The sequence below is a fragment of the Anomaloglossus baeobatrachus genome, chromosome 5, assembly GCF_048569485.1.
Source record: "Anomaloglossus baeobatrachus isolate aAnoBae1 chromosome 5, aAnoBae1.hap1, whole genome shotgun sequence".
In the NCBI taxonomy this organism is placed as follows: domain Eukaryota; kingdom Metazoa; phylum Chordata; class Amphibia; order Anura; family Aromobatidae; genus Anomaloglossus; species Anomaloglossus baeobatrachus.
This window is the reverse complement of record NC_134357.1, coordinates 311641997-311668172: the sequence shown is the minus strand read 5'-3', so window position 1 is coordinate 311668172 and position 26176 is coordinate 311641997. Positions and strand designations below refer to the sequence as shown.

The following is a 26176-nucleotide window of genomic DNA, read 5'->3' as shown; positions in this document are numbered from 1 at the left end:
ACTTTTTTCTCCACTTTTTCTCCACTTATGGAGAAAAAGTGGAGAATAAGTGGAGAATAAGTGGAGAAAAAGTGGAGAAAAAGTGGAGAAAAAGTGGAGAGAAAGTGGAGAAAAAGTGGAGAAAAAATGGAGAAAAAGTGGAGAAAAAAAATGGAGAAAAAGTGGAGAAAAAGTGGAGAAAAAGTGGAGAAAAAAATGGAGAAAAAGTGGAGAAAAAGTGGAGAAAAAGTGGAGAAAAAATAGAGAAAAAGTGGAGAATTTTTTTCTCCACTTTTTCTCCACTTTTTCTCCACTTTTTCTCCATTTTTTTCTCCACTTTTTCTCCACTTTTTCTCCATTTTTTTTCTCCACTTTTTCTCCACTTTTTCTCCATTTATTCTCCACTTTTTCTCCACTTTTTCTCCATTTTTTTCTCCACTTTTTCTCCACTTTTTCTCCACTTTTTCTCCACTTTTTCTCCACTTATTCTCCACTTATTCTCCACTTTTTCTCCACTTTTTCTCCACTTTTTCTCCACTTTTTCTCCACTTATTCTCCACTTATTCGCCACTTTTTCTCCACTTTTTCTCCATTTTTTTCTCCATTTTTTTCTCCACTTTTTCTCCACTTTTTCTCCACTTTTTTCTCCACTTTTTTCTCCACTTTTTCTCCACTTATGGAGAAAAAGTGGAGAATAAGTGGAGAAAAAGTGGAGAAAAAGTGGAGAAAAAGTGGAGAAAAAGTGGAGAAAAAGTGGAGAAAAAATGGAGAAAAAGTGGAGAAAAAAATGGAGAAAAAGTGGTGAAAAAGTGGAGAAAAAGTGGAGAAAAAATAGAGAAAAAGTGGAGAATTTTTTTCTCCACTTTTTCTCCACTTTTTCTCCATTTTTTTCTCCACTTATTCTCCACTTTTTCTCCACTTTTTCTCCATTTATTCTCCACTTTTTCTCCACTTTTTCTCCATTTTTTCTCCACTTTTTCTCCACTTTTTCTCCACTTTTTTCCACTTATTCTCCACTTTTTCTCCACTTTTTCTCCACTTTTTCTCCATTTATTCTCCACTTTTTCTCCACTTTTTCTCCATTTTTTTCTCCATTTTTTCTCCACTTTTTCTCCACTTTTTCTCCACTTTTTCTCCACTTTTTCTCCATTTTTTTCTCCATTTATTCTCCACTTTTTCTCCATTTTTTTCTCCACTTTTTCTCCATTTTTTTCTCCATTTTTTTCTCCACTTTTTCTCCACTTTTTCTCCACTTTTTCTCTACTTTTTCTCCACTTATTCTCCACTTTTTCTCCACTTTTTCTCCACTTTTTCTCCACTTATTCTCCACTTTTTCTCCACTTTTTCTCCACTTTTTCTCCATTTATTCTCCACTTTTTCTCCACTTATTCTCCACTTTTTCTCCACTTATTCTCCACTTTTTCTCTACTTTTTCTCCACTTATTCTCCACTTTTTCTCCACTTTTTCTCCACTTATTCTCCACTTTTTCTCCACTTTTTCTCCATTTATTCTCCACTTTTTCTCCACTTTTTCTCCACTTATTCTCCACTTTTTCTCCACTTATTCTCCACTTTTTCTCCACTTTTTCTCCACTTATTCTCCACTTTTTCTCCACTTTTTCTCCACTTTTTCTCCACTTTTTCTCCATTTTTTTCTCCACTTTTTCTCCACTTATTCTCCACTTTTTCTCCACTTTTTCTCCATTTATTCTCCACTTTTTCTCCACTTTTTCTCCATTTTTTTCTCCACTTTTTCTCCACTTTTTCTCCACTTTTTCTCCACTTTTTCTCCACTTTTTCTCCACTTATTCTCCACTTTTTCTCCACTTTTTCTCCATTTTTTTCTCCATTTTTTTCTCCACTTTTTCTCCACTTATTCTCCACTTATTCTCCACTTTTTCTCCACTTTTTCTCCACTTTTTCTCCACTTTGTCTCCACTTTTTCTCCACTTTTTCTCCATTTTTTTCTCCATTTATTCTCCACTTTTTCTCCATTTTTTTCTCCACTTTTTCTCCATTTTTTTCTCCATTTTTTTCTCCACTTTTTCTCCACTTTTTCTCCACTTTTTCTCTACTTTTTCTCCACTTATTCTCCACTTTTTCTCCACTTTTTCTCCACTTTTTCTCCACTTATTCTCCACTTTTTCTCCACTTTTTCTCCATTTATTCTCCACTTTTTCTCCACTTATTCTCCACTTTTTCTCCACTTATTCTCCACTTTTTCTCTACTTTTTCTCCACTTATTCTCCACTTTTTCTCCACTTTTTCTCCACTTATTCTCCACTTTTTCTCCACTTTTTCTCCATTTATTCTCCACTTTTTCTCCACTTTTTCTCCACTTATTCTCCACTTTTTCTCCACTTATTCTCCACTTTTTCTCCACTTTTTCTCCACTTATTCTCCACTTTTTCTCCACTTTTTCTCCACTTTTTCTCCACTTTTTCTCCATTTTTTTCTCCACTTTTTCTCCACTTATTCTCCACTTTTTCTCCACTTTTTCTCCATTTATTCTCCACTTTTTCTCCACTTTTTCTCCACTTATTCTCCACTTTTTCTCCACTTTTTCTCCATTTATTCTCCACTTTTTCTCCACTTTTTCTCCATTTTTTTCTCCACTTTTTCTCCACTTTTTCTCCACTTTTTCTCCACTTTTTCTCCACTTATTCTCCACTTTTTCTCCACTTTTTCTCCATTTTTTTCTCCACTTTTTCTCCACTTATTCTCCACTTATTCTCCACTTTTTCTCCACTTTTTCTCCACTTTTTCTCCACTTTGTCTCCACTTTTTCTCCACTTATTCTCCACTTTTTCTCCACTTTTTCTCCGTTCTTTTTCTATGGTCGGTCTACCCATTAGCTCTGCCATGCATACTGTAGCTCTACACCTACTGCACATGTTACTTTATGATTGACATCTCTTTCGTACCAGAGCTGTCTAAGTCTACTCTGACCCCATATTTGTCATTACTATATTGTCCTTGTACTGTATTATGACATTTGTATCATGTGTTTCATTTCTTGCTGTGTTGCAGTTTTTTTGCTGCATCCCAATTGTACCTCTACATTGTTCGAGTTTATGTTATTGTTCTCTCACTCTTATGTGATACTGATTATTGTCATTTTTCATGATTACATGCAGATAAGTCCAATCTGACGAAGGCTCAGGCCGAAACGTCAATTGTAACTTGTTTTGGACAAAAACATATATGCTTATGAAAAAAAAAATGTTCTTAATACGGACCAATAAAGAGTGATTTTGCATTACTATCCATTGGGACTTACTGACTTAGTCTGGGAGATTTAGAGTGCCGAGGTTACTCACTAATTTTATCTATTATTACCTCTGAGCACCTATATACCAGTGAGCAGAGCTTCCTCTACAGTAGTTCTCCTGATTAGGCATGCCCTTACCTCATGAGCAGGGCATTGCAGCTTTGGTAGCAACCATTACGACATGGACTCTGCTGCTGTGGACCCGGGGAGAGTGAGTGCAGATTCATTGCACCCACAGTCCTCACATGAAGGGTCCGCACTCCTAGAAAATGGGGGATACGTTCCCTGAGTGTCTCCCCCCCATATTCTAGACGGTCCAGAGTCGTCGTGGGACCCCTTTATTTTTTTCTTACAATAAATTGGTGAAAGAGGAAATGTTTTGGGGACTGTTTTTTCAAATAAATTTCTTTTGTCGATTTTTTGTTTTTGTTAGTACTGACAGTTTATGATGTTGGGTATCTAATAGACGCTATGACATCACAAACTGCTGGAATTGATCTCAGGTGACTTTACAGCTAGTATCAACCCGATTTATTACCCCGTTTGCCACTGCACCAGGGCACGGGATGAGCTGGGGTGAAGCGCCAGGATTGGCGCATCTAGTGGATGCGCCACGTCTGGGGTGCCTGCGGCCTGCTATTTTTAGGCTGTGAAGGCCCAATAACTATGGACCTTCCCACCCTGAGAATACCAGACCACAGCTGTCCGCTTTACCTTGGCTGGTGATCCAATTTGGAGGGGACCCTACTTTTTTGTGTAATTATTAATATTTATAAAATAATTATAAAAAAGAGCCTGAGGGGACCTCCACATTGGATCCCCAACCACGGTAAAGCTGCCAGCTGTGGTTTTCAGGCTACAGCCGTCTGCTTTACCCTAGCTGGCTATCAAAAATGGGGGGACCCAACGTCATTTTTTTTTTTTAACTATTTTTTAAATAGAAAAAATTAATGGGCTTCCCTGTATTTTGATTGCCAACCAAGGTAACGGCAGGCAGATGGGGGTGGCAACCCATAGCTGTCTGCTTTATCTGCGCTGAGAATCAAAAATACCGCGGAGCGCTACGTCATTTTTTTAAAGATTTATTTTTACAGCACTGTGATGTCCAGCAATCAAAATACAGGGAAGCCCATTTTATTTTTAGTTATTTATATAAATAATTAAAAAAAATAAATATGGGCTCCCGCTGCATTTTTGTATTGCTAGCTAAGGGTAATCCAAGCAGCTACTGGCTGCTAACCCCCACTGCTTGGTGTTACCTTCACTGGCAATGGAAAATCCAGGGAAGCATTTTTTATTTTTTTTGCCAAAAAACTACAAAAAAAGGACGTGAGCTTCGCCATATTTTTGTATGCTAGCCAGGTATAGCAGGCAGGTGCTGGAAGAGTTGGATACAGCGCCAGAATATGGCGCTTCTATGAAAATGCCATTTTCTGAGGCGGCTGCAGACTGCAATTCGCAGCAGTGGGGCCCAGAAAGCTCAGGCCAACCTGTGCTGCGGATTCCAATCCCCAGCTGCCTAGTTGTACCTGGCTGGACACAAAAATGGGGCGAAGTATACGTCATTTGTTTTCTAATTATTTCATGAAATTCATGAAAGAATAAAAAAAGGGCTTCTCTTAATTTTTGGTTCCCAGCCGGGTACAAATAGGCAACTGGGGGTTGGGGGCAGCCGTACCTGCATGCTGTACCTGGCTAGCATACAAAAATATGGCGAAGCCCACATAATTTTTTCAGGGGGCAAAAAACTTCTGCATACAGTCCTGGATGGAGTATGCTGAGCCTTGTAGTTCTGCAGCTGCTGTCTGTCTGTATGGAGAAGAGCAGACAGCAGGTGCAGAACTACAAGGCTCAGCATTCTCCATCCAGGACTGTATGCAGAATTTTTTTGCCCACCAAAAAAATGACGTGGGCTTCGCCATATTTTTGTATGCTAGCCAGGTACAGCTGGCAGCCACGGGCTGCCTCCAACCCCCAGTTGCCTATTTGTACCCGGCTGGGAACCAAAAATATAGGGAAGCCCGTTTTTTTTAATTATTTCACTTATTTCATGAAATAATTAAAAAACAAATGACGTGGGCTTCGCCCTATTTTTGTGTCCAGCCGGGTACAACTAGGCAGCTGGGGATTGGAATCCGCAGCACAGGTTAGCCCGAGGTTTGTGGGCGCCTCTGCTGCGGATTTCAGTCCGCAGCCGTCCCAGAAAATGGCGCTCTCATAGAAGCGCCATCATCTGGCGCTGTATCCAACTCTTCCAACAGCCCTGGAGCCGGGTGGCTTGTTGGGTAATCATGAGTTAATACTGGCTTTGTTTTACCAGCCAGTATTAAGCCAGAGATTCTTAATGTCAGGCACGTTTGACCCGGCCATTAAGAATCTCCAATAAAGGGTTAAAAAAAGACACCACACAGAGAATAAATACTTTAATAGAAATAAATACACAGACACATTAGAGACTCCATCTTTATTACCCCCTGTCAGCCCTCCACGATCCTGCTCTTCTGACTTCTTTCTTTCTAGTGTAGCAGTAGTGACGATTGTAGTGAGGATGAGATTCACCAGCTCATCACTTGGGGCTGGGGAACCTCCATCCTCACTACAATCATCACTAGTGTAGTAGTAGTGACGATTGTAGTGAGGAAGGATGAGATTCACCAGCTCATCACTTGGGGCTGGGGAACCTCCATCCTCACTACAATCATCACTAGTGTAGTAGTAGTGACGATTGTAGTGAGGAAGGATGAGATTCACCAGCTCATCACTTGGGGCTGGGGAACCTCCATCCTCACTACAATCATCACTACAATCGGGAAGCAGCGTGCAGCCTTCACTCCGTGAGTGATCAGTGCTGGCTGCTAGCGGTAACGCTGACAGACGCGTTACCATAGCAACGGTGCTCTCGGAGCCGCGGTTAGCGGTGACGTCACCGCTAACTGCGTTGCTATGGCAACGGTGATCTCCGTTAATGACCGGCTGTGTCAGCCGGTCCCTAACGGAACGGGGAGTCGACCGTGTGCTAGAGCATGTCGCCGGTACACGGCGATACACATATGTGCACCGTGTACCGAAGAGATGCACTCGCAGGTCCTACATGACGTGTCATAGTCATGTGACCAGTCTGTAGCCAATGAGATAATAGCCACGTGACTGGTCACATGGCTATTTTGACGTCACGATAGGTCCTGCATCTCTGCTGACAGTGCAGGTCACCGGGAGGATTCAGCGATCATCGGATGGAATAGCGGCAGGAGACAGAGTGCAGAAGGGATCGCGAGGACCGGTAAGTGTTATGGCAATGTTTATTAACTGTTTGTGTACATTTATAATGCATTTTTATGTGTTTGTGATTGCCTCCCATTCTAGCCTATACGTTCGAGTTCGGTTCGTCGAACGTTCGACGAACCGAACTCGAACGGGACCCCCGTTCGGCGAACCGGCCTCGAGCCGAACCAGGACCAGTTCGCTCATCTCTACTGAAGATGCCTTGTTCATCTGTCTAAACAAATATACACAAGTACAAACAAGACGGGAACCTCCAGCCTTTATACTGCTCAGGAAGGAGACATGTTCTGTGTACCAGCAAGGAACATGCTTTGGTCATATATGTGCATATAAACCTAAGAACAAAAGCAAAAGACCTTGTCAAGATGCTGTTGGAAGCTGGTACGATTGTGTTATTATCCACATTGAAATGGGTATTGTATCAATATGGGCTGAAAGACCACTATGCCAGGATGAAGCCATTACTCCAAAAGAAACATCAAAAAGCCAGATTAATGTTTGCAAATGCACACAGTAACATTTCCTATGGTCTGCCAAAGCTAAAATTGAACTGTTTGACCATAACTACTATTGCTATGTTGCAGCAATGACCATAAGCATACTGCCAAACTGGATCCAAAGGATAACAAAGTCAATGTTTTGAAGCGGCAATCACAAAGCCCTGATCTCAATCCTATGGACAATTTATGGACAAAGCTGGAAAGGTACTTGCAAGCAAGGTGACCTACAAACATAGTTCAGTTACACCAGTACTGTCAGGAGAAATGGGCACACATTCCTACCAACTATTGTGAGAAGCTAATGAAAGGATATCCAAAATGTTTGACCCAAGTCATTCAGTTTAAGGGCAATGATACCAAATGCTAATGAAATGTATGTAAACTTTTGACTGTGCAAAAAGCAATAAAAATGCCTTAAAACATTCTCTCTCTTATTATTCTGGCATTGACAAATATAACTAATTTTGGCTCTTAATTGACCTAAAACAGGAAAGGTTTATTTTGATTTCATGTCGAATATTTAGAAAAATATGCATATGTGTCTTTTTAGATAGTGGATGTAAACTTCTGGTTTCAATTGCATAATGACATTTTCCTTTTCTGGTCCTTTTCCTTTTTTTTGTCTTGCCTTGCAGAAACAGCAAATATAATTACTATACCTTTATAGAATTAAACTTTTTCACATCTCAATTCACTATTATGTATTGCTGAAACTTTCTTTGTCAGCGGTGACCTTCTAATAAGAAGCCGTCCATGTCATACCTGTCTCCACTTTTTGTCAGACCAATACCATTCTCTAACTTACTGTGCACATTAAAGCCTTTTTAATGGCTACCTATCCAGGCTGAATATGCTTCAATGTCTGAGGTGACATCTGTTATACAGGTGCAGTAGCTGAAAGCTAAGTGTACATGTGCTTTATATGAATTAAGGTGAACAAGCCACTGTCAGACACTTCTGAGTTTGGCTTTTAAAATTTTACTTGATAATGAAGGATCATCCTGAAATGTAACATGTTCAATACTTTCTTAGTCCAACACAGACCAAATCAAATATCAAATAAAAATTGGTCAGATAGTTGGTACAGTACTTATAAAATTGCTGGGTTAGGCTTACCATAGTTCAATATATATGGACACTTTAAGACCGAAAAAGGGTGCTGGACAAGATTGATAAAGTTCTAGGCAGATAAAGTGTCCTACAGATGGTCTTTGCTACATATTAGCATAGGGAAATAAGGACCACTTCCTAGTACAAAATTGTAGGATGCCTACCGAGACAAAAAGAAGACTCGGCAAGAGACTGTCCAATATGATAGAAGTGTTTAACAATCGGCTTTTTAGGCTCAAAGTCAGGGATATCACAAATGATTTGCAGATATATTACACTCCGGTATAGAGGTGGTGCACAAAAAGGGTTCCATTCCCTATTTAGATAAATTAAGGTACTTGGCACTCCAAAGGAAAGTAAATGAAGACATTTATTTTAGGCAATCAAAAACATATAGCGCTTCGGTCCCAAAACTTGGACTTTCATTAAATACGGATTGCTGAGGGTTTGTTGAGTGCAAAGTAATGCAACCATAGTTGAGGAGGAGGAGGTGCTCATGATTCAAAACTAATGCATTAGATAGCGCCTCCTGATAATTATCTGCACACTAGATGATGGAAAGTGAATCTTAAATATTCTAGTAGGTGTGTCTAGATAATTGAGCTAGAGTACAAAAGACATATCAATCACTGTTCAAATATCCTAGCAAATCCGTCCTGGTAAAGATATGAGTCAGGGCTCTATGTTTGATGGTCTAGAGATCCAAATGGAACCAGAAAAACAATATGGTTTTCTTTGCACTGCTGCAAAATGATGAGATAGCGAGATGTTGAATGCAGATGATAGGTGGTTTTAACCAACGCATTTCTAAGTGATCCCACATCTTCAGGAAAGCCACCAAGTTACCAAACTAAAAAACGTAATTCTGACATTTTCATTTTTTTCTCACAACGTTTTCCAGTAGGATTAATGTATTTATGTTTTGATAGATCATATGTATCTGAATGCAGCAATACCAAATATGTGAATTTTTTTGTTTCATCAAACTGTTTTATTGCTAACGGGGAAAAAGGGGATGATTTAAACTTTTGTATTTTTTTGTAATTTTTTTCAAAACTTTTTTTACTTTTCACTGTACTGTATTTCCTAGTCCCCTTAGGTGACTTGAAGCTGCAATCGTCCGAACGTTTGTGCTATACAACACAGAAATAACAATCTCCTATATTCACCCAATGCAGGCCATGGGTGTTCACAAAAGTTTCCTAATGATAAGCATGGGGGGGTCATCAGAAGAACCTCAGCTGTTATGACAACCCATCTGCGCCCCCAGATCACATTGCAGGCATGCCGATGGGCATGAAGAATGACATGTACCCCCGCATGTTAAATGACACTGTTAGAAATAGACAGCGGGAATTAGCCGGTTAAAAGCTGCTGGGGATCTCTGATCCATCCACAGCTGTTAAAGGCACTTGATGACATCATGTGCAGGGAAAGATGCTGGCTCAGCGTGCGAGCCTGCATTAAAAGCAGGGACATGGTTTTTGATATACATGTATGTTAAAAGTCGTGAAGGAGTAATTGGCATTGTATAGGTTGTTTATGCTTTACTATTTTGGCTATAAAGTTGACCTTTTGCCCTACATTATTTACTATAACTTTGGATCATTCCAGGATGAATTTAATCTTTTCCCACAAACCTATATATTATTCTGCTCAGCTTCTCATTTTCTACACCATGCTCTCCACACATCAGACAGTATGTATGATGTGACAGGTTCTTTTATATTAAAAAACACTTTTCTCGCACTGAGAAAAGTATACTGAAGACAGATAACGCCAGGTCTGTATTCAACCCCTTTGAAGCTCTTTAACACAAATACAGCCTAATTAATATCAGAGTGACCTCATCAGAGAGATGAATGATAACCCAGTATTAACCAACAGCACATTTAAGAACAAAAAAAAATATTTTTTTATTAATATAGTCTAAAAATTATCCCTCAGTCAATTGTAATCAAGTAGACTTGTTTTTTGCACTGAATCAAATTGGCAGTATCACTGTCAGAGTTAACATCATCCTGCTGTGATTGAGACGAGTAATGTGCTATATATATACTATGATGCCCTTTGCCTCCTCCCACCTAAAATGCTTGCCAGAGGTAAAGGAAGCTAAGAAATGAGCATTCTGTTGATCAGAGCAATGCTGTTCTGATCAGCAGAAATGCACAGGCGATTGGATTGTGCAAGCATAAAGTTCCCTAGGGGAACTAGTAAAATAAATCAAAAATGTAAAAAAAAAGTTTTAAAAAATGTGGAAAAAAGAAAAAAAAACTAAAAGTTCACATCACTCCTCTTTATCACCCATTGAAAATAAAACAGTTAAATAAATTTAAAAATATATGCATATTTGGTGTTGCTGCTTTCAAAAATGCCCGATCTATCAAAATATAAAATCAATTTGTCTGATAGGTACATGGCATTCTGAGAAAAAAAAATTCAAATGCCAAAATTTATTTTTTGGGCTGCTGCAACATTTTTTTTAAAATGCAATAACAGGCAATCAAAAGGTAGCATCTGCACAAAAATAATATAATTAAAACTGTCAACTCAAGACTCAATAGATCAGCTGTCACTGAGCCCTAGATCCCAAAAAATGAGAACTCAACAGGTCTCGGAAAATGGTGACAAAAGTGCTACTCTTTTTTTTTGACATAGTTACATAGTTACATAGTTACTTAGGTTGAAAAAAGACCTAGGTCCATCTAGTTCAACCTTCCTCCACCAGTTCTACATTTAGTCACTAAGTCATTTATAACCAACAATGTTTTGTGTACTGAGGAAATCATCCAGCCCTTTTTTAAAAGCTGTTATAGTATCTGCCATTACAACCTCTTGTGGTAGTGTATTCCACAGTCTGACCGCTCTAACTGTAAAGAACCCTTTCCTATTTAGGTGTCGGAATCGCTTTTCTTCCACTCGCAGTGAGTGCCCCCTGGTCCTTAGTATTGTTTTTGGAAGAAATAAGTCATGTGCCAGTCCTTTATATTGACCACACATGTATTTATACATATAAATGAGATCTCCTCTGAGACGTCTTTTTTCTAAGCTAAACATATCTAACTTTTTCAACCTGCCATCATATGGGAGGCCTTCCATTCCTTGTAATAGTCTAGTTGCCCGCCTTTGAACTGACTCTAACTTCTGAATGTCCTTTTTAAAATGTGGAGCCCAAAACTGGATCCCGTATTCCAGATGTGGTCTTACAAGTGATTTATAGAGGGGTAACAATACGTTGGGATCACGGGATCTAATCTCTCTTTTTATACACCCTAAAATCTTGTTTGCTTTAGCAGCTGCTGCTTGACATTGAGTGCTGCTGCTCAGCTTATTTGTAATGAGAATACCCAAGTCCTTCTCCTGTTCTGTAGTCCCGAGTTTACTTCCATTTAATGTATACGCAGCTATAGGATTACTCCGTCCTAGGTGCATTACTTTACATTTATCAACATTAAATCTCATTTGCCAAGTATCTGCCCATTCTGACATCTTATCCAGATCTTTTTGTAATATTATACTATCCAGGTCAGTTTTTAATATCCTACATAGTTTGGTGTCATCGGCAAAGACTGACACTGTACTATCAATCCCATCCACAAGGTCATTAATAAAGAGAGTAAAAAGAATCGGTCCAAGCACAGATCCCTGCGGCACCCCACTGCTGACTATAGCCCATTTAGAGAATGTAGCATTTATGACTACTCTTTGTTTCCTATCTCTTAGCCAATTCCTTACCCAGTTGCATATTGTGTCCCCTAGTCCTTGCTTCTGGAGCTTTAGTATAAGGCTATTATGTGGTACAGTATCCAATGCCTTTGCAAAGTCCAAATAAATCACATCAGCTGCATTACCAATATCCAGGTTTGAACTTACCCCCTCATAGAACCCCAACAGGTTGGTTAGACATGACTTATCTTTCATGAATCCATGCTGTTTGTCAGTTATCATATTATTTTCTGCAATATATTTTTGCATGTCATCCCTTAAAATGCCCTCAAAAACTTTGCATACTACTGATGTCAGGCTTACTGGACGGTAGTTGCCTGGATCTACCCTCTTACCTTTCTTAAATATCGGTACCACATCAGCAATCCTCCAATCCTGAGGCACCAACCCCTTTACAAGTGAGTCTAAAAAGATGAGATACAGCGGTCTGTCGATTACGGAGCTCAATTCCCTCAATATTCGTGGATGAATGCCATCTGGCCCTGGGGATTTGTCAATGTTTAATTTACTCAGACGTAGGCATACTTCATCTTGTGTTAAATTAATTATATCGGGTGGTGGACTTTGATTTTTCACTTGTTGAATGATCCCTGGTACAGTCAGTTCCTTGGTGAATACAGATGAGAAATGCCTATTTAATATCTCAGTCTTTTGTTTGTCCTCTATAACTAACTTGTTATTATATTTTAAGGGTCCGATACTATCCTTTGTTTTCCTTTTGGCATTAATGTATTTATAAAAGATTTTGGGATTTATTATTAATGTCATTGGCGATTTTTGTTTCAGTAGCTAGTTTTGCTTGTTTGATTTCTTTTTTGCATTGCCTATTGATATCTTTATACTCCTGCAATGCTATTTCTGTATTCTCAGCCTTTAAGATTTTAAACGCCCTTTGTTTTTGTTTTATTATACTTTGTACAGTCTTATTTATCCATAGTGGTTTCTTTTTATTCCTGGACATTTTATTACCAGAGGGTATACGTTTTTTACAGGACTCTAGTAGTATATCCTTAAACTTACCCCATTTATGTTCGGTATCCCCAGTTACCATGGACTCTGTCCCAATCTACACATTTAAGCTCTTCCCTTAATTTGTTGAAATCAGCTTTCCTAAAATTCCAGGTTTTAGCATTCCCCTTTGAAATGTTCTATTGAATATTACGTCGAAGCTTACCATATTATGATCGCTGGTGCCCAAGTGCTCCCGGACCTGTAGATCTGAAATTGTATCCGGTCTATTTGACAGGACCAGATCTAGCAAATTATCTCCCCTGGTCGGTTCACCTACCATCTGAGAGAGGAAATGGTCTTGAATGGTAGATAAGAACTTACAGCTTTTAGCAGAACCAGAAGATTCTATGTCCCACTGTATGTCTGGATAGTTGAAATCCCCCATAATAAGAACCCGATTATTATTATTAGCTGCCTTTTCAATTTGTTCCAGCATTTCACCCTCTATTTGTTCAGGTATGTTTGGAGGCTTATAGCAAACTCCAATTAGCATTTTTCCATTATTCCCCCTCCCCATGTACATTTACCCATACTGACTCTACATTGTTGCTGTTCCCCTCAATGTCATCATACAACACAGGTTTTAGGTTAGATTTGATAAATATACACACCCCACCACCTTTTTGGCCTTTCCTGTCCTTCCTAAATGTACTATAACCCTGTATGTTTGTCACCCAGTCATGGCTTTCATCCAGCCAGGTTTCCGTAATGCCCACCACATCATAATCCATGGTTCCACATCATAATCCATGGTTGACATAAGAGTCTCCAATTCATTCATTTTGTTTGCAAGACTTCTTGCATTTGCCAGTAGACATTTAATCCTATTAACACCTTTATTACTCCTAGCCTCCCTACGTTCCTTGTATGTCCCATCCCCCCCTAATCCTTCATTGACCCCTACCGTTTCCCTGGCTCTATCTGCTCTATCTATCCCCTTATTTGCTCCACTACCCTCCCCTCCCCCCCGATCCTAGTTTAAAAGCTCCTCCATCCGTCTGACCATTTTCTCCCCCAGCACAGCTGCACCCTTCCCCATTGAGGTGCAGCCCGTCCCTACCGTAGAGCCTGTAGCCGACTGAGAAGTCGGCCCAGTTCTCCATGAACCCGAACCCTTCCTTCCTGCACCAATTTCTAAGCCACATATTTATCTCCCTAAGCTCCCGCTGTCTTTCTAGTGACGCTCGTGGCACCGGTAGTATTTCTGAAAACACCACCTTGGAGGTCCTGGACTTCAGCTTCTCTCCTAGTTCCCTCTAATCATTTTTAAGGACCTTCCACCTGCCTCTAACTTTGTCATTAGTACCAATGTGCACCATGACCGCTGGGTTTTCCCCAGCCCCACCCAGCAATCTGTCTATCCGATCCACAATATGCCGAACCCGAGCACCCGGCAGACAACACACTGTTCGGCATTCACGGTCTCGGCGACAGATGACCCTGTCTGTCCGCCTAATTATAGAGTCCCCTACCACCAACATCTGTCTGGGCTTTGCTGCACTCCTATTTCCCACCTTCCTACAGCAGTTGTTTTCCTGGTTGCTAGGAGCAACATCCTGCTGTAGTGACCCTAGTCCAGGCCCTTCATTCCTAATATCAGCCAAACAGGCATATTTACTAGGTTGTGCCAGGTCAGGACTAGGCTCCCTGACACTTTTTCCCCTACCTCTTCTTCTAACTGTTACCCAACTACCTACCTCTGGGTCCTGATCTTCCCCACTTCCACCCTCCTCCATATCACTGGCCCCAGCCAGAGAAAGCTCAGTGAGCTCTAAACTCCTCTCCAGGTTTGCAATGCCCCTTAGTGTTGCAAGCTGCTTATTTAGATCAGTTACCTTGGCTTCCAAATACGCAACATGCTTGCATCGAGTGCAGACATATTCACCCTCGAACGGCTGCTCAAGGCATGCATACATCTGACAAGATACACACCTGGTAGCATTGTCCATGGAGCACCTATCAAATGGGGATCAACAGTAAAGTAGAAAAACAAAGAGAAAAAAACGAAAGAAACCCAATGGAAAAAGTATAAGGATAAATTCAAACTATGTTCTTGTGTCAAACTATGTAATTGTGTTGAAACTATGCACTTATCTTAATTTCAGCACTTTACTTCAGTTCAGCACCTCGCTCGCTCCAGCGAAACAAATCTCTATTTTGACAAATCTCTATTTTTTTTTTACCCCTTTAATAAAAGTAAAAGTATGCATGTTTGGTATCTACAAACTTGTACCAACATGAGACATCATACGGACACATCAGTTTTACCATATAGTGAATGTGGTGGATTAAAAACTCCAAAACAATTGTGCAATTGCATTTCTTTCACTATTTCTCCACATATGGATTTTTTTTTCCTATTTTCCAGTACTCTATAATAGGTTAATTGAAAAGTACAACTCGTCCAATAAAAAATAAACCCTCATACGGCGATATTAATGGAAAAATAAAATGTTATGGCTCTCAGAAGAAGGGGAGGCAAAAACAAGAATAAAAAACGGAAAATCATCTCGGGTTGAAGGGGGTTAAAGTGTGTTCCCAAAAATGAGATACAATAATGTAGGTTGCTATATATCCAAAAAGTCAGAATCTACAACACAGTGCTATATAGTTGTATCATGTACAGATGTAAAATGTCACTAGTAGAACAGATGTTCAAAAAAATAAAATTGCTTGCGACAAGCACACTTTGAGGTAAACAGTTGCAGTTAAATGTCAGGATTTTAACAAATTTTCTTTTGTATTTAAGAAATAAATAAACAATATTCCCTCCCTTAACAAAAAGGATCTCTCAAGAAATGGAAAAAAATCAGTCCAGCCACTTGTGATCAGCAATCACATCATTTTTGACAGAGATTTTATTTTTCTGTAAAAGATATTGTTCTGGCTTACTGCTGCTTTTTAGTGCTTTAAGAATGAAAAAAATGTGGTGTAAGAAAAATGCCTACTTATATCCATTAAATTGCTGTATTATTTGCAGATTAATACACTCATCTTCTTGACTACTGCAGTTGTGCTATCTGGAGTATTGTCCAATGTTTTAAGGTTCTCTCTTCTAAGCTCTATTGCTTGACTGTGAGATCTGACATTTTCTCACTATCCTAAATTACCCTAAAATGGCTTCTGCATTCCCAGCCTAAGCTTTTATAAAGGCTACGATATTCCCTTCTAATTGGCTATTCCATGTGATGTTATAGCTGCAAGGTCTTATAAATGGAAGCCTGAACAGTCATGCCTTAAACTATGCAAACTTTCTTTGGCTGATAGTATTTTTTTGGCCATTTGCGTAAATCAAAATTGTAAATCTTTTCAATTTGCCAGAAACTGCAAATTTATTAACATTTGAGAAAAATTTGATTTGCTTGAATTGATCTGCTCATGTCTTACAAATTCCCTTTAAAGAAAACAGACCTGTTATTAGGTGTCAAAAAGTTTTAGTTCTTTTTTAATTCCCGCTGCTCTCTTGATTATTTGATTTTTAATATTTCACTAAAGAGGTCCAGAGATATCGGCTTTTTCATTTGGTGCTGATTTTATGGTCTTTTCTAGAGGTGAGTGAACCTTTGGGCTATGTGCCCACGGGACAATGTACCCGCAGATATTTCCGCAGGTTTGTCCGCAGGTCTCCCGCAGCTGCTGCCCAGAATCCGCAGCTATCCATTGCTGCTGGTTCCGAGCATTTTTGTTGTGGTAAACCTGTGGGACAAGTGCGGAAATACCTGCGGGATTCCCGCCCTGTAGCTCCATAGTGAAGGAGCGGGAATTCCGCAGATATTTCCGCATGAAAAATTGCCATGCAGTGACGTGCTGCTGCGGGACATCCACAGCATATTCCGCAGCCGCACATACTGCACCATTGATACAGCACTCCACAAATCCCATAGGATAACATGGGGAGTGTCTGTACTTGTGCAAACCTGCAGATTTATCTGGAAAATCCAGATAAACTTGCAGGTTTTCTGCGGCAAAATCTGCGGGTTTGTTGTCCCATGGGCACATAGCCTTGGAGGTTTAGTATGCAGGGCACATTCAAACCTTAGATAAGGTTTGGTTGGTGACCTGGACTTGAACCGATCCTCAATGGAAGTCATTAAATAAGGATTTTGTGGCTCCACTCACATACAGGAAACCATAAGCAGATTACTTCCAGGGGCGAATGGGTGAGGTTTTGCAAATATATATAAGGTTTTTTTTTGTGTGTGTGCAAATTACATAAGATCATGCTGCTGATTATACCTGCAGTGTGAGTCGTTCAAACACTGCTTGCGGCTCGCACAGGGCTGAGCATCACTCATATCCAAGCACAACACTGATCGCTTGAGTGGTTTGCACTCTCACTCAGTACCTCACTCGAACTAATGGTGAAACTCCCTACTCACCTGGATGAATGCACATGTGAAATTATCTATGTCATGTGCAAAATAGGCACCAGCGTCTATAACAATATATTGTGAAATGCACAATTTGTGATATACCTTTTTAACATTTGAATTAATATCATATATATGGGAATTTTATGTACATTATGACTAAATCTCCTAATTTATAAATCTCCATTTCTTGCAGTTGAGTGGAGCACCTCATCTGATTTCTGTCCATTGGCCGGTGAAGTCGTTGTAGATAATCTGCAATCTTTGAAGTTCACAATCTCAGGCCTCTCTTTGGTAAGTTTCAAGGTATTCTAAATCTGTCCACAGTTGATTTATATCTGCTTCTGTTTTTACATTACACTTTCCTTTGAGAAACGTGTAACATTGAATACCTTGCTTGTCATGTCGGGATGCTGTCCACCAGATGGCAATTGTCAATTAGCGTGAAGCATTTTGAACCTTTACGCCGCGCACACACGCAGATCAGGAACATTCTTGTGTCACTGCTCTATGGATAACAGCATAATCTTCATCAGAATAAAATATGTCAATCCCTCTGAAGAAAATAGCTGTGACTGATGAGTAGAATAACATACGTGTATTTACGCCAGAGCTTCACAAATTCCTGTGCATTATGACTGTGAAATAGATATAGCGCCTACTTATCACATTTTTTTTTTAAGTCTGCCTCCTCTACCTTAGCCTTTTTGATAGCACTTTCATGGTAATCAGCTCCGCACTGTGTCCTAATTTTATTCCCCTAATAACTACTAATACACTTATTTCTAAGGGTTTTACTTTTAGATGTTTTTTTTGCTCAGTGCCTAATAATAGTGCCTTTATACAGAACCCAGCTGTCTTCTGTGACAATTGTTATTTGTACAGATCTAAATGAGTTCTACAAATCCTAACCTGACATTGAGTCTGATCAGCAAAATGAATAGCATCATAAGAAAGCCTGTTATGCTATAAGGTGACATTTAGTTGAGATTTACGATCTTAATATAAGCCCAGAAATGCACCTGTATTACACTCCTTAATGTTAGTGAGTATCGTGGGTGCTCGAGTGCCATCCTTGAGTCCATGCTCCAAATGTTTTGTGCCTCTCGGTCTCCTGTTAGGAAAAGAAAATATATCAGCTCACCACCATGTGTGTGTAATGTCCATACATTTCTTGTATTCCGAAGCTGATGCAAGTGTACCACCCCAGCGTCAGCAGCCGGGCTGCTGCTCGGATCCGGATCCGCAGTGGATTGATGGGTCTCCGGACCTGGAAGGGGTCGCGCGGACACTCGAAATAAAAGGGGGGTATTTACAGGGGATGTTGTGTTTAGAGTTTGTGATGCCACCCACAGTGTGTGGTAAGGTGGAGTACCACCGCTGCTGTTGGGAGGGCCCGGTGGTGATGGGATGGCAGCCAGGTGTTTAACCCCTCCGTGGGTAGGGGGAATGCCCCGGGGCTCGGTGATGGTGAGAGGGGAGCGCCATTGGGGAGGAAAGGGTCACTGCGTACTCACTCAGTCCACCAATAACGCTGATACCGACAACTTGTAAATCGAAATTCTGAGCACCGCTGCAGCAAGGAGGGAACACGCTGGGATCCCGTGCCCGATGGTGTTGCTTGTTAGCCCGTAACCTTTTCCTTGGCACTTTCTTTACTGGTTGGCCCCTCTAGTATAGAATTAGTTGGGTCCCGCTCATCCCTATGGCTAATGGAGTGAGCTTGGTCTCAGGGTTCACGCTTGGGATTTTCTGGACTGTGTATTTTGAAAGTCCTATCCCCCTCATTGTGCTAGTACCCCGAATTTGGAGTGGATGGAGGTAAAATCATGAAGTCTTCGCCCTCGTCGGGTAAATTACCAGGACGCTTGAAGCTACTTCCCGGCCTAGGGTCCACGTACCATGCCGTGCCCTGGCTCTATTCCCTTCAGGCTACCCATTGGTGTGTCTGGTGGGTGTGGTGCAGAGTGTTTCTAGGATTTTTGATTGGCTTGTTCTTAGCAACACCAAAGGCCAGGGACCCGTAACCAAGTAGGAGATGGACACCATGCAGAAGGGCAGATTGCACAATGTCCTGTGACGACCTGATAGGCCAGGGCATCACACAGGGATCTTTCATGGATGGCATCCACATAAAAGGCAATGATGAAAAATGGTGGAATCCAGCTCCAAAATTGTCTAAAAAATATGCCTTTTATTCAAACATTAATACAAATTATTCATATGTGTAATAAAAACCTTATAGCAACTCCATAAGAGCCAGGTGTTACAGACAAAGTGTCCTTACTCATAGGGGCAAGGATGCTTTGTCTGAACCGCATAAGATCTGTACCCAACGTTTATGGAGGTGTTATAAGGTTTTTATTGCACATTTGGATAATTTTTAATCATGTTTGAATAAAAGGAATATTTTTTAGACAATTTTGGTGCTGGATTACTCTATTTCCCATTATTGTCTCCTATTAGGGACTTCGGAAAAATACTCGAGTTTCCCATTATCTTCCAATATACTGGGTATTCAAGCTGAGCCCTTCTGATCATCTGACCTGCTTGATTCAAGATTTATAGTGCTTGCTCATCACTAATATTTGTTATTCTTTGGCAAAATATTTGAAATATATCAGAAAATTGAACAAAGAATGTGCAGCAATTCTTCTCCCACAGATTTTTATGGATGTGTGTAGCGCCGGCATCCCTGTAGAGACTTACTCTTTGCCTCGGCCGGGTTCTCCCTTCCTGCCACACAGCCTTCCACGGGAACCCCTACCCCCCTTCCCTCTCGGGCTTTGTACATGCTGCACAGGGTTCCTGGGAGTGCATCTAAGACACATGCACACCGACCCTCCTCTTAAAGGTCCGGCATGCTATTTCCAGGAAATGCCTCTCTGCCTATGGCTGAATGGTACTATGTATTTAAGGCACCTTTCTAATAGGGGAGGTGCCTGCGCAATATTATGAGCTCACACTATGAAGAAAAAGACATGGATTGCACATCCCAAAAAATACAATGATCTAAGGCTGCTAGGCAAAAATTTAAATAGAACATGAGGTTATTTTGTTACCATTCTGATCAGATTGTATTAAGCCCACAACCACTTCACGGCAAACCTCTTGAGTGGGTCCCTATCCTAAACATTTTAGTGCGGCACTGTGCACTAACCAATGCTGCAGCGACAAAGCGCCAGCAGGGCAGGCGACCTGGTGCCTCACAGCGCCCATGCTGCAAGGCGAAGCCCCCCAAGGCTTCAGGCCACACCGCCCCACTGACTTGAGACCACCACAACAGCGGACACCACACAGCATCAGCACACAGTGAGAGGAGCTGCGCACTCACCTCCCACTGGCTCCCATATGTGAACTGGGAGCAAAAAAAGGGGCTGACCCCTCTTGCAGTCTCCTGCTGATTAAAATCACCTGTGCCAAATGGGGGGAGTGCAGATCCAAGCAAAAAAAAACAGGGGGATAGAATGTTGTATAACACACTATGAAGAAAAAGACATGGATCGCACATCCCAAAAAATACAATGAACTAAGGCCGCTAGGCAAAAAATTAAATAGAACATGAAGTTATTTTGTTACCATTCTGATCAGATTATATTAAGCCCACTGCCACGTCACGGCAAACCTCTTGAGTGGGTCCCTATCCTGAACCTTTTAGTGCGGCACTGTGCACTAACCACTGCTGCAGCGACAAAGTGCCAGCAGGGCAGGCGACCTGGTGCCTCACAGCACCCATGCTGCAAGGCGAAGCCCCCAAGGCTCCAGGCCGCACCGCCCCACTGACTCGAGACCACCACAACTTCGGCCACCACTCAGCACGAGCACACAGTGAGAGGAGCTGCGCACTCACCTCCCACTGGCTCCCATATGTGAACTGGGAGCAAAAAAGGGGGCTAATTAGTCACCTAATTAGTCAGTCTCCAGTCTGCCAGCTAGTTAGTTACGTAGTTGCATAGGTTGAAAAAAGACCTAGGTCTATCTAGTTCAACCTTAATCCACCAATTCTACATTTTGTCCTTAAGTCACTTATAACCAACAATCTTGTGTGCACTGAGGAAATCATCCAGCCCTTTTTTAAAAGCTGTTATAGTATATGCCATTACTACCTCTTGTGGTAGGGCATTCCACAGTCTGACTGCTCTAACTGTAAAGGACCCTTTCCTATTTAGCTGCCGGAATCGCTTTTCTTCCATTCGCAGTGTATGCCCCCTGGTCCTTAGTACAGTCTTTGGAAGAAATAAGTCATGTGCCATGTGTCCTCATACCTCTCCTCCTGCTCCCTCTTTGACCGGCTACAATCTGGCTTCCGACCACATCACTCTACTGAAGCTGCCCTAACCAAAATCACCAATGATCTACTAACCGCCAAAGCCAAGCGACACTACTCTATCCTCCTCCTCCTGAACTTGTCCTCTACATTCGACACAGTAGACCATTCCCTCCTACTACAGATTCTCTCATCTCTGGGCATCAAAGACTTGGCCCTATCTTGGATATCCTCATACCTAACCGACCAAACTTCAGCGTCTCCCATTCTCACACCACTTCTTCATCTCACCCCCTATCTGTCGGTGTCCCCCAAGGCTCAGTTCTTGGACCCCTGCTGTTCTCCATCTACACCTTCGGCCTGGGACAGCTCATAGAGTCCCACGGCTTTCAGTATCATCTCTATGCCGATGACACACAGATCTGCCTCTCTGGACCTGACATTACCTCTCTACTAACAAAAATTCAATGTCTGTCTGCTATTTCATCCTTCTTCACTGCGCGATTCCTAAAGCTTAACATGAACAAAACAGAGTTCATTGTCTTTCCTCCTCCTCACTCATCTCCTCCAACAAGCCTTTCCTATACCAGTCTGTTTTGTACTGCTAATGATTGTTGTACGTATACCCTCTTTCACTTGTAAAGCGCCATGGAATAAATGGCGCTATAATAATAAATAATAATAATAATTCCTTTATATTGACCACACATGTATTTATACATATAAATGAGATTTCCTCTGAGATGTCTTTTTTCTAACCTAAACATATCTAACTTTTTCAACCTCTCTTCATATGGAAAGCCTTTAGCCTTTACAAGGAAAATCCTTGCAGTAGTCTAGTTAGCCGCCATTGAACTGATGAACTGATTCTAACTTCTGTATGTCCTTCTTAAAATGTGGAGCCCAAAACTAGATCCCATATTCCAGATGTGACCTTACAAGTGATTTATAGAGGGGTAACAATACAGTGGGATCCCGGGATCTAATCTCTCTTTTTATACATCCTAAAATCTTGTTTGCTTTAGCAGCTGCTGCTTGACATTGAGTGCTGCTGCTCAGTTTATTTGTAATGGGAATACCCAAGTCCTTCTCCTGTTCTGTAGTCCCTAGTTTACTTCCATTTAATGTATATGCAGCTATAGGATTACTCCTTCCTAGGTGCATTACTTTACATTTATCAACATTAAATCTCATTTGCCAAGTATCTGCCCATTCTGACATCTTATCCAGATCTTTTTGTAATATTGTGCTATCAAGGTCAGTTTTTAATATCCTACATAGTTTGGTGTCATCAGCAAAGACTGACACTTTACTATCAATCCCATCCACAAGGTCATTAGTAAAGAGATTAAAAATAATTGGTCTTAGCACAGATCCCTGCGGCACCCCACTGCTGACTATAGCCCATTTAGAGAATGTACCATTTATGACTACTCTTTGTTTCCTATCTTTTAGCCAATGCCTTACCCAGTTGCATATAGTTTACCCTAGTCCTTGCTTCTGGAGCTTTAGTATAAGGCTGTTATGTGGTACAGTATCAAATGCCTTTGCAAAGTCCAAATAAATCACATAAGCTGCAGTACCAATATCCAGATTTGCACTTACCTTCTCATAGAACCCCTAGTTGTCTGGTCCTGAGCTCCTGTTCCATTATCCCAGAGGCCATTACCTGTACCTGAGTCTGCCTTTCCATACCTATCTAGCCCTGCCATGCACAACATACCTATCAGTACCCACCTGCCTGTCTCCCTCAGACATCCTGCATGTACCTGTGTGCACCTATGCCTATACCACAGTCCATCACCTGTCATAGGGATCAACTGTCACAGTCCCATTCACTGCCCTGTGAGTGGTACCTGGAATCCGCCTCGCAGTGGGTGCTTATTTAAGCCCCTCCCACTAAATGGTAAGCTTGGGTCCTCTTTGTGATCCAGTGGGTCTACTAATCCTGCTCGCTGCCCCTACACTGGCTGCAAGCGTTACAGTATGTAATTTATCTCTATTCTTCTGCGATTTAATGAAGAGACACATGGAGAATTTGCTGACAAATTCTAAGTTAATCTTTCAGAAATAAAATGGTGTTAGGTGGGATTTTAAGGAGCTATTCTCACCTAGAAACACTGTGCTATGACCTCAACACTCAGAACCCTGCAGTTCTCCTGAAATAAATTTTCATATGCCATACTTGCTAACTCTTCCTGAATGACGGCTTCGGGGGAAAAAAAGAAGACCTCCTGGCTTCCCAGAAGATTTGTCTAATCTCTTGGGCACAGTCATGTCCTGCTAAAACTATCTGAAAAGCATTGTTTCAAGAAGAGGTGGAAATAAAACAAGAGAGGTGTGAAAGGGCAGAGAAAAGGCATAGTGGGGTGTGACTGGAAAAGGGGCAAATGGCTAGGACAAAAACATTTTCAGGAATGAATAAGTTGTATTATATTGTGAAGTTTGCTTAGAAGTATCATATAGACGTCTGGTGCAGACATAATTCACCCATAAAAGGTAGTTGCATTTATCAAATGATAAAAATGCTAAATACAGTGAAAGAGAAAAATTACAAATCATATTTACATTTCCATTTTCATTCAAAGAAAAAAAACTAACATAAATCGGAAAAAACAACAAACAAAAATATTTTATGATGCAAATTATAAAGGGTATTTGAACTGTGATATGGAAATGATAGCATATACTATCATATAAGTTTGAAAATACATTCCTTAAAGAGGACCAACCACCAGGATTTTCCTATATAAACTAAAGCCAGTGCTATACTGGTGCTATCATGCTGATTCTAAACATACCTTTAGTTGCGAGATCGGATGTATACTTTCTGAAATATAGGCAAGTAAAGTTTGTGAAATGCATTGTTATTTCATTGATAGCAACTACAGAATATCTAATCAGTGGGTCAGGTTTTGCTAGTTATTTCCTCCCCCGTCTCAGTTATTACAGGGGCAGATAGGAGGGAAAATGAACAGGGGGGTGGAAGGACAGGCAGGCAGACAGTGACAAAAATAACTAGCAAAACCTGACCCAACAATTAGATATTCTGTAGCTGCTATTAATCAAATAACAGTGCATTTCACAAACTTTACTTGCCTACATTTCAGAAACTATGCATCCGATCTCACAACTAAAGGTATGTTTAGAATCAGCATGGTAGTGCCAGTATAGCACTGGCTTTAGTTTATATAGCAAAATCTTGGTGGTTGGTCCTCTTTAACTTTAAAAATCCAATACCAAGAAGGAAAGCTTATGGATTTATAAAAATCACAGGGTCAATAGACATGTTAATGATATGCAAATGCTAAAAAAATTAAAACAAAAGTTTCAAAACATCTTAACTTATTCAGTATCAAGTGGTAGCGCACACACAGAAATACATTCACTTGCACATCTTGAGGTTATTAGTGGTTGTCTGAGGAATCTGCTGCTAAGATATTGCACTTGAGCAAATCTTCAAGGTATGTTGCTGGCAGCTCATTTTACAATTGTCAACTAATGATATGCAGAGATGATGCAGGCCATGGTAGCACACTTACACCACACAGGTTACTCACTGCAGAACAAATAACATCCAGCTTGGCTTTGCCGTTTTGAAAAACAACTTCTGGAACACTTTGGATAATTGGCTCTACCACTGGTTCCAGGATTGAGGTAGAGATGATTGATTGGTCAACCATCAATAAGCCCTTCTGGTCGAAATGTGTTGGTCTTGCTGACTGAGCTGTTCTGTCTGCATTTATGTTTATGAAATAAACTTGAAAATTTGACTCCACCTACAGATTGTCGGATATGATTTCACTGTTATTGTCTGACAAGCACATGTGCATGGTTTACCGGTATGAGGATTCTGTTGCAAGATTGTTAAGCTGTGGGGACTGTGAAAGAAAAGCGCAATAGGGTCTTATCCACAAAACTGGAAATTAGTAAAAAGTAGAGAACTCATCTATAGGAGTTGCGCCAGTCACAACCCCTATAAACGTATGTATCCAACGGTGAAGCAGCTGCAGCCCCGGATGTAGTAGTTCAAGGTATGGAAGGAGACGGGTTGTCATGCCGCGCTATTCACCACTCCAGGATTATAAATGATTAATGTCTTTTATTTCATGCACAGTTCTACACGTTTCAGGAGTACTCAGCTCCCTTCATCATTTCATCAGGCAAAAGAACATCAAATCTCAACTTTGATTTGATGTTCTTTTGCCTGAGTCCTGATGAAGGGAGCTGAGTACTCCTGAAACGCGTAGACCTGTGTATGAAATAAAAGATATTAATCATTTATAATCCTGGAGTGGTGAATAGCGCGGCATGACAACCCGTCTCCTTCCATACCTTGAAGATTGTTTAGCTGGAATCCCCTTTCTCTGCAACCATTAATAACCTCATTGTTAGCATGGCGGGCATGTAAGGGTGTGTGTTCCTGCTCTTGGTGATCAAACTCAATACTGAAAAAATTCAGATGTTTTGAAATGTTGCTTCTATTTATTGATCATTTGTATATCATTAACCCCTTCACGGACCTTGATATACATTTATGTCAAAGGTTATGTCCCTGACTTTGATGTGGGTTCATGATATGAGCCTGCATTTTTCCCAGCATTTGATGACTGATTTAATCAGCTATCATGTGCCTATAACAGTTGTAGGTGGAACAAAG

General features: G+C 40.7%; 1 protein-coding gene across 1 annotated transcript in view; it reads left to right on the top strand.

Moving 5' to 3' along the window:
* ANKFN1 (ankyrin repeat and fibronectin type III domain containing 1) overlaps positions 1–26176 on the top strand; it is a 985620-nt gene that overhangs the window by 562739 nt on the left and 396705 nt on the right. Inside the window, exon 7 of the mRNA XM_075347517.1 lies at positions 17446–17543. Coding sequence (XP_075203632.1) covers positions 17446–17543 — 98 coding nt within the window. The remainder of the gene's footprint in view (positions 1–17445; positions 17544–26176) is intronic.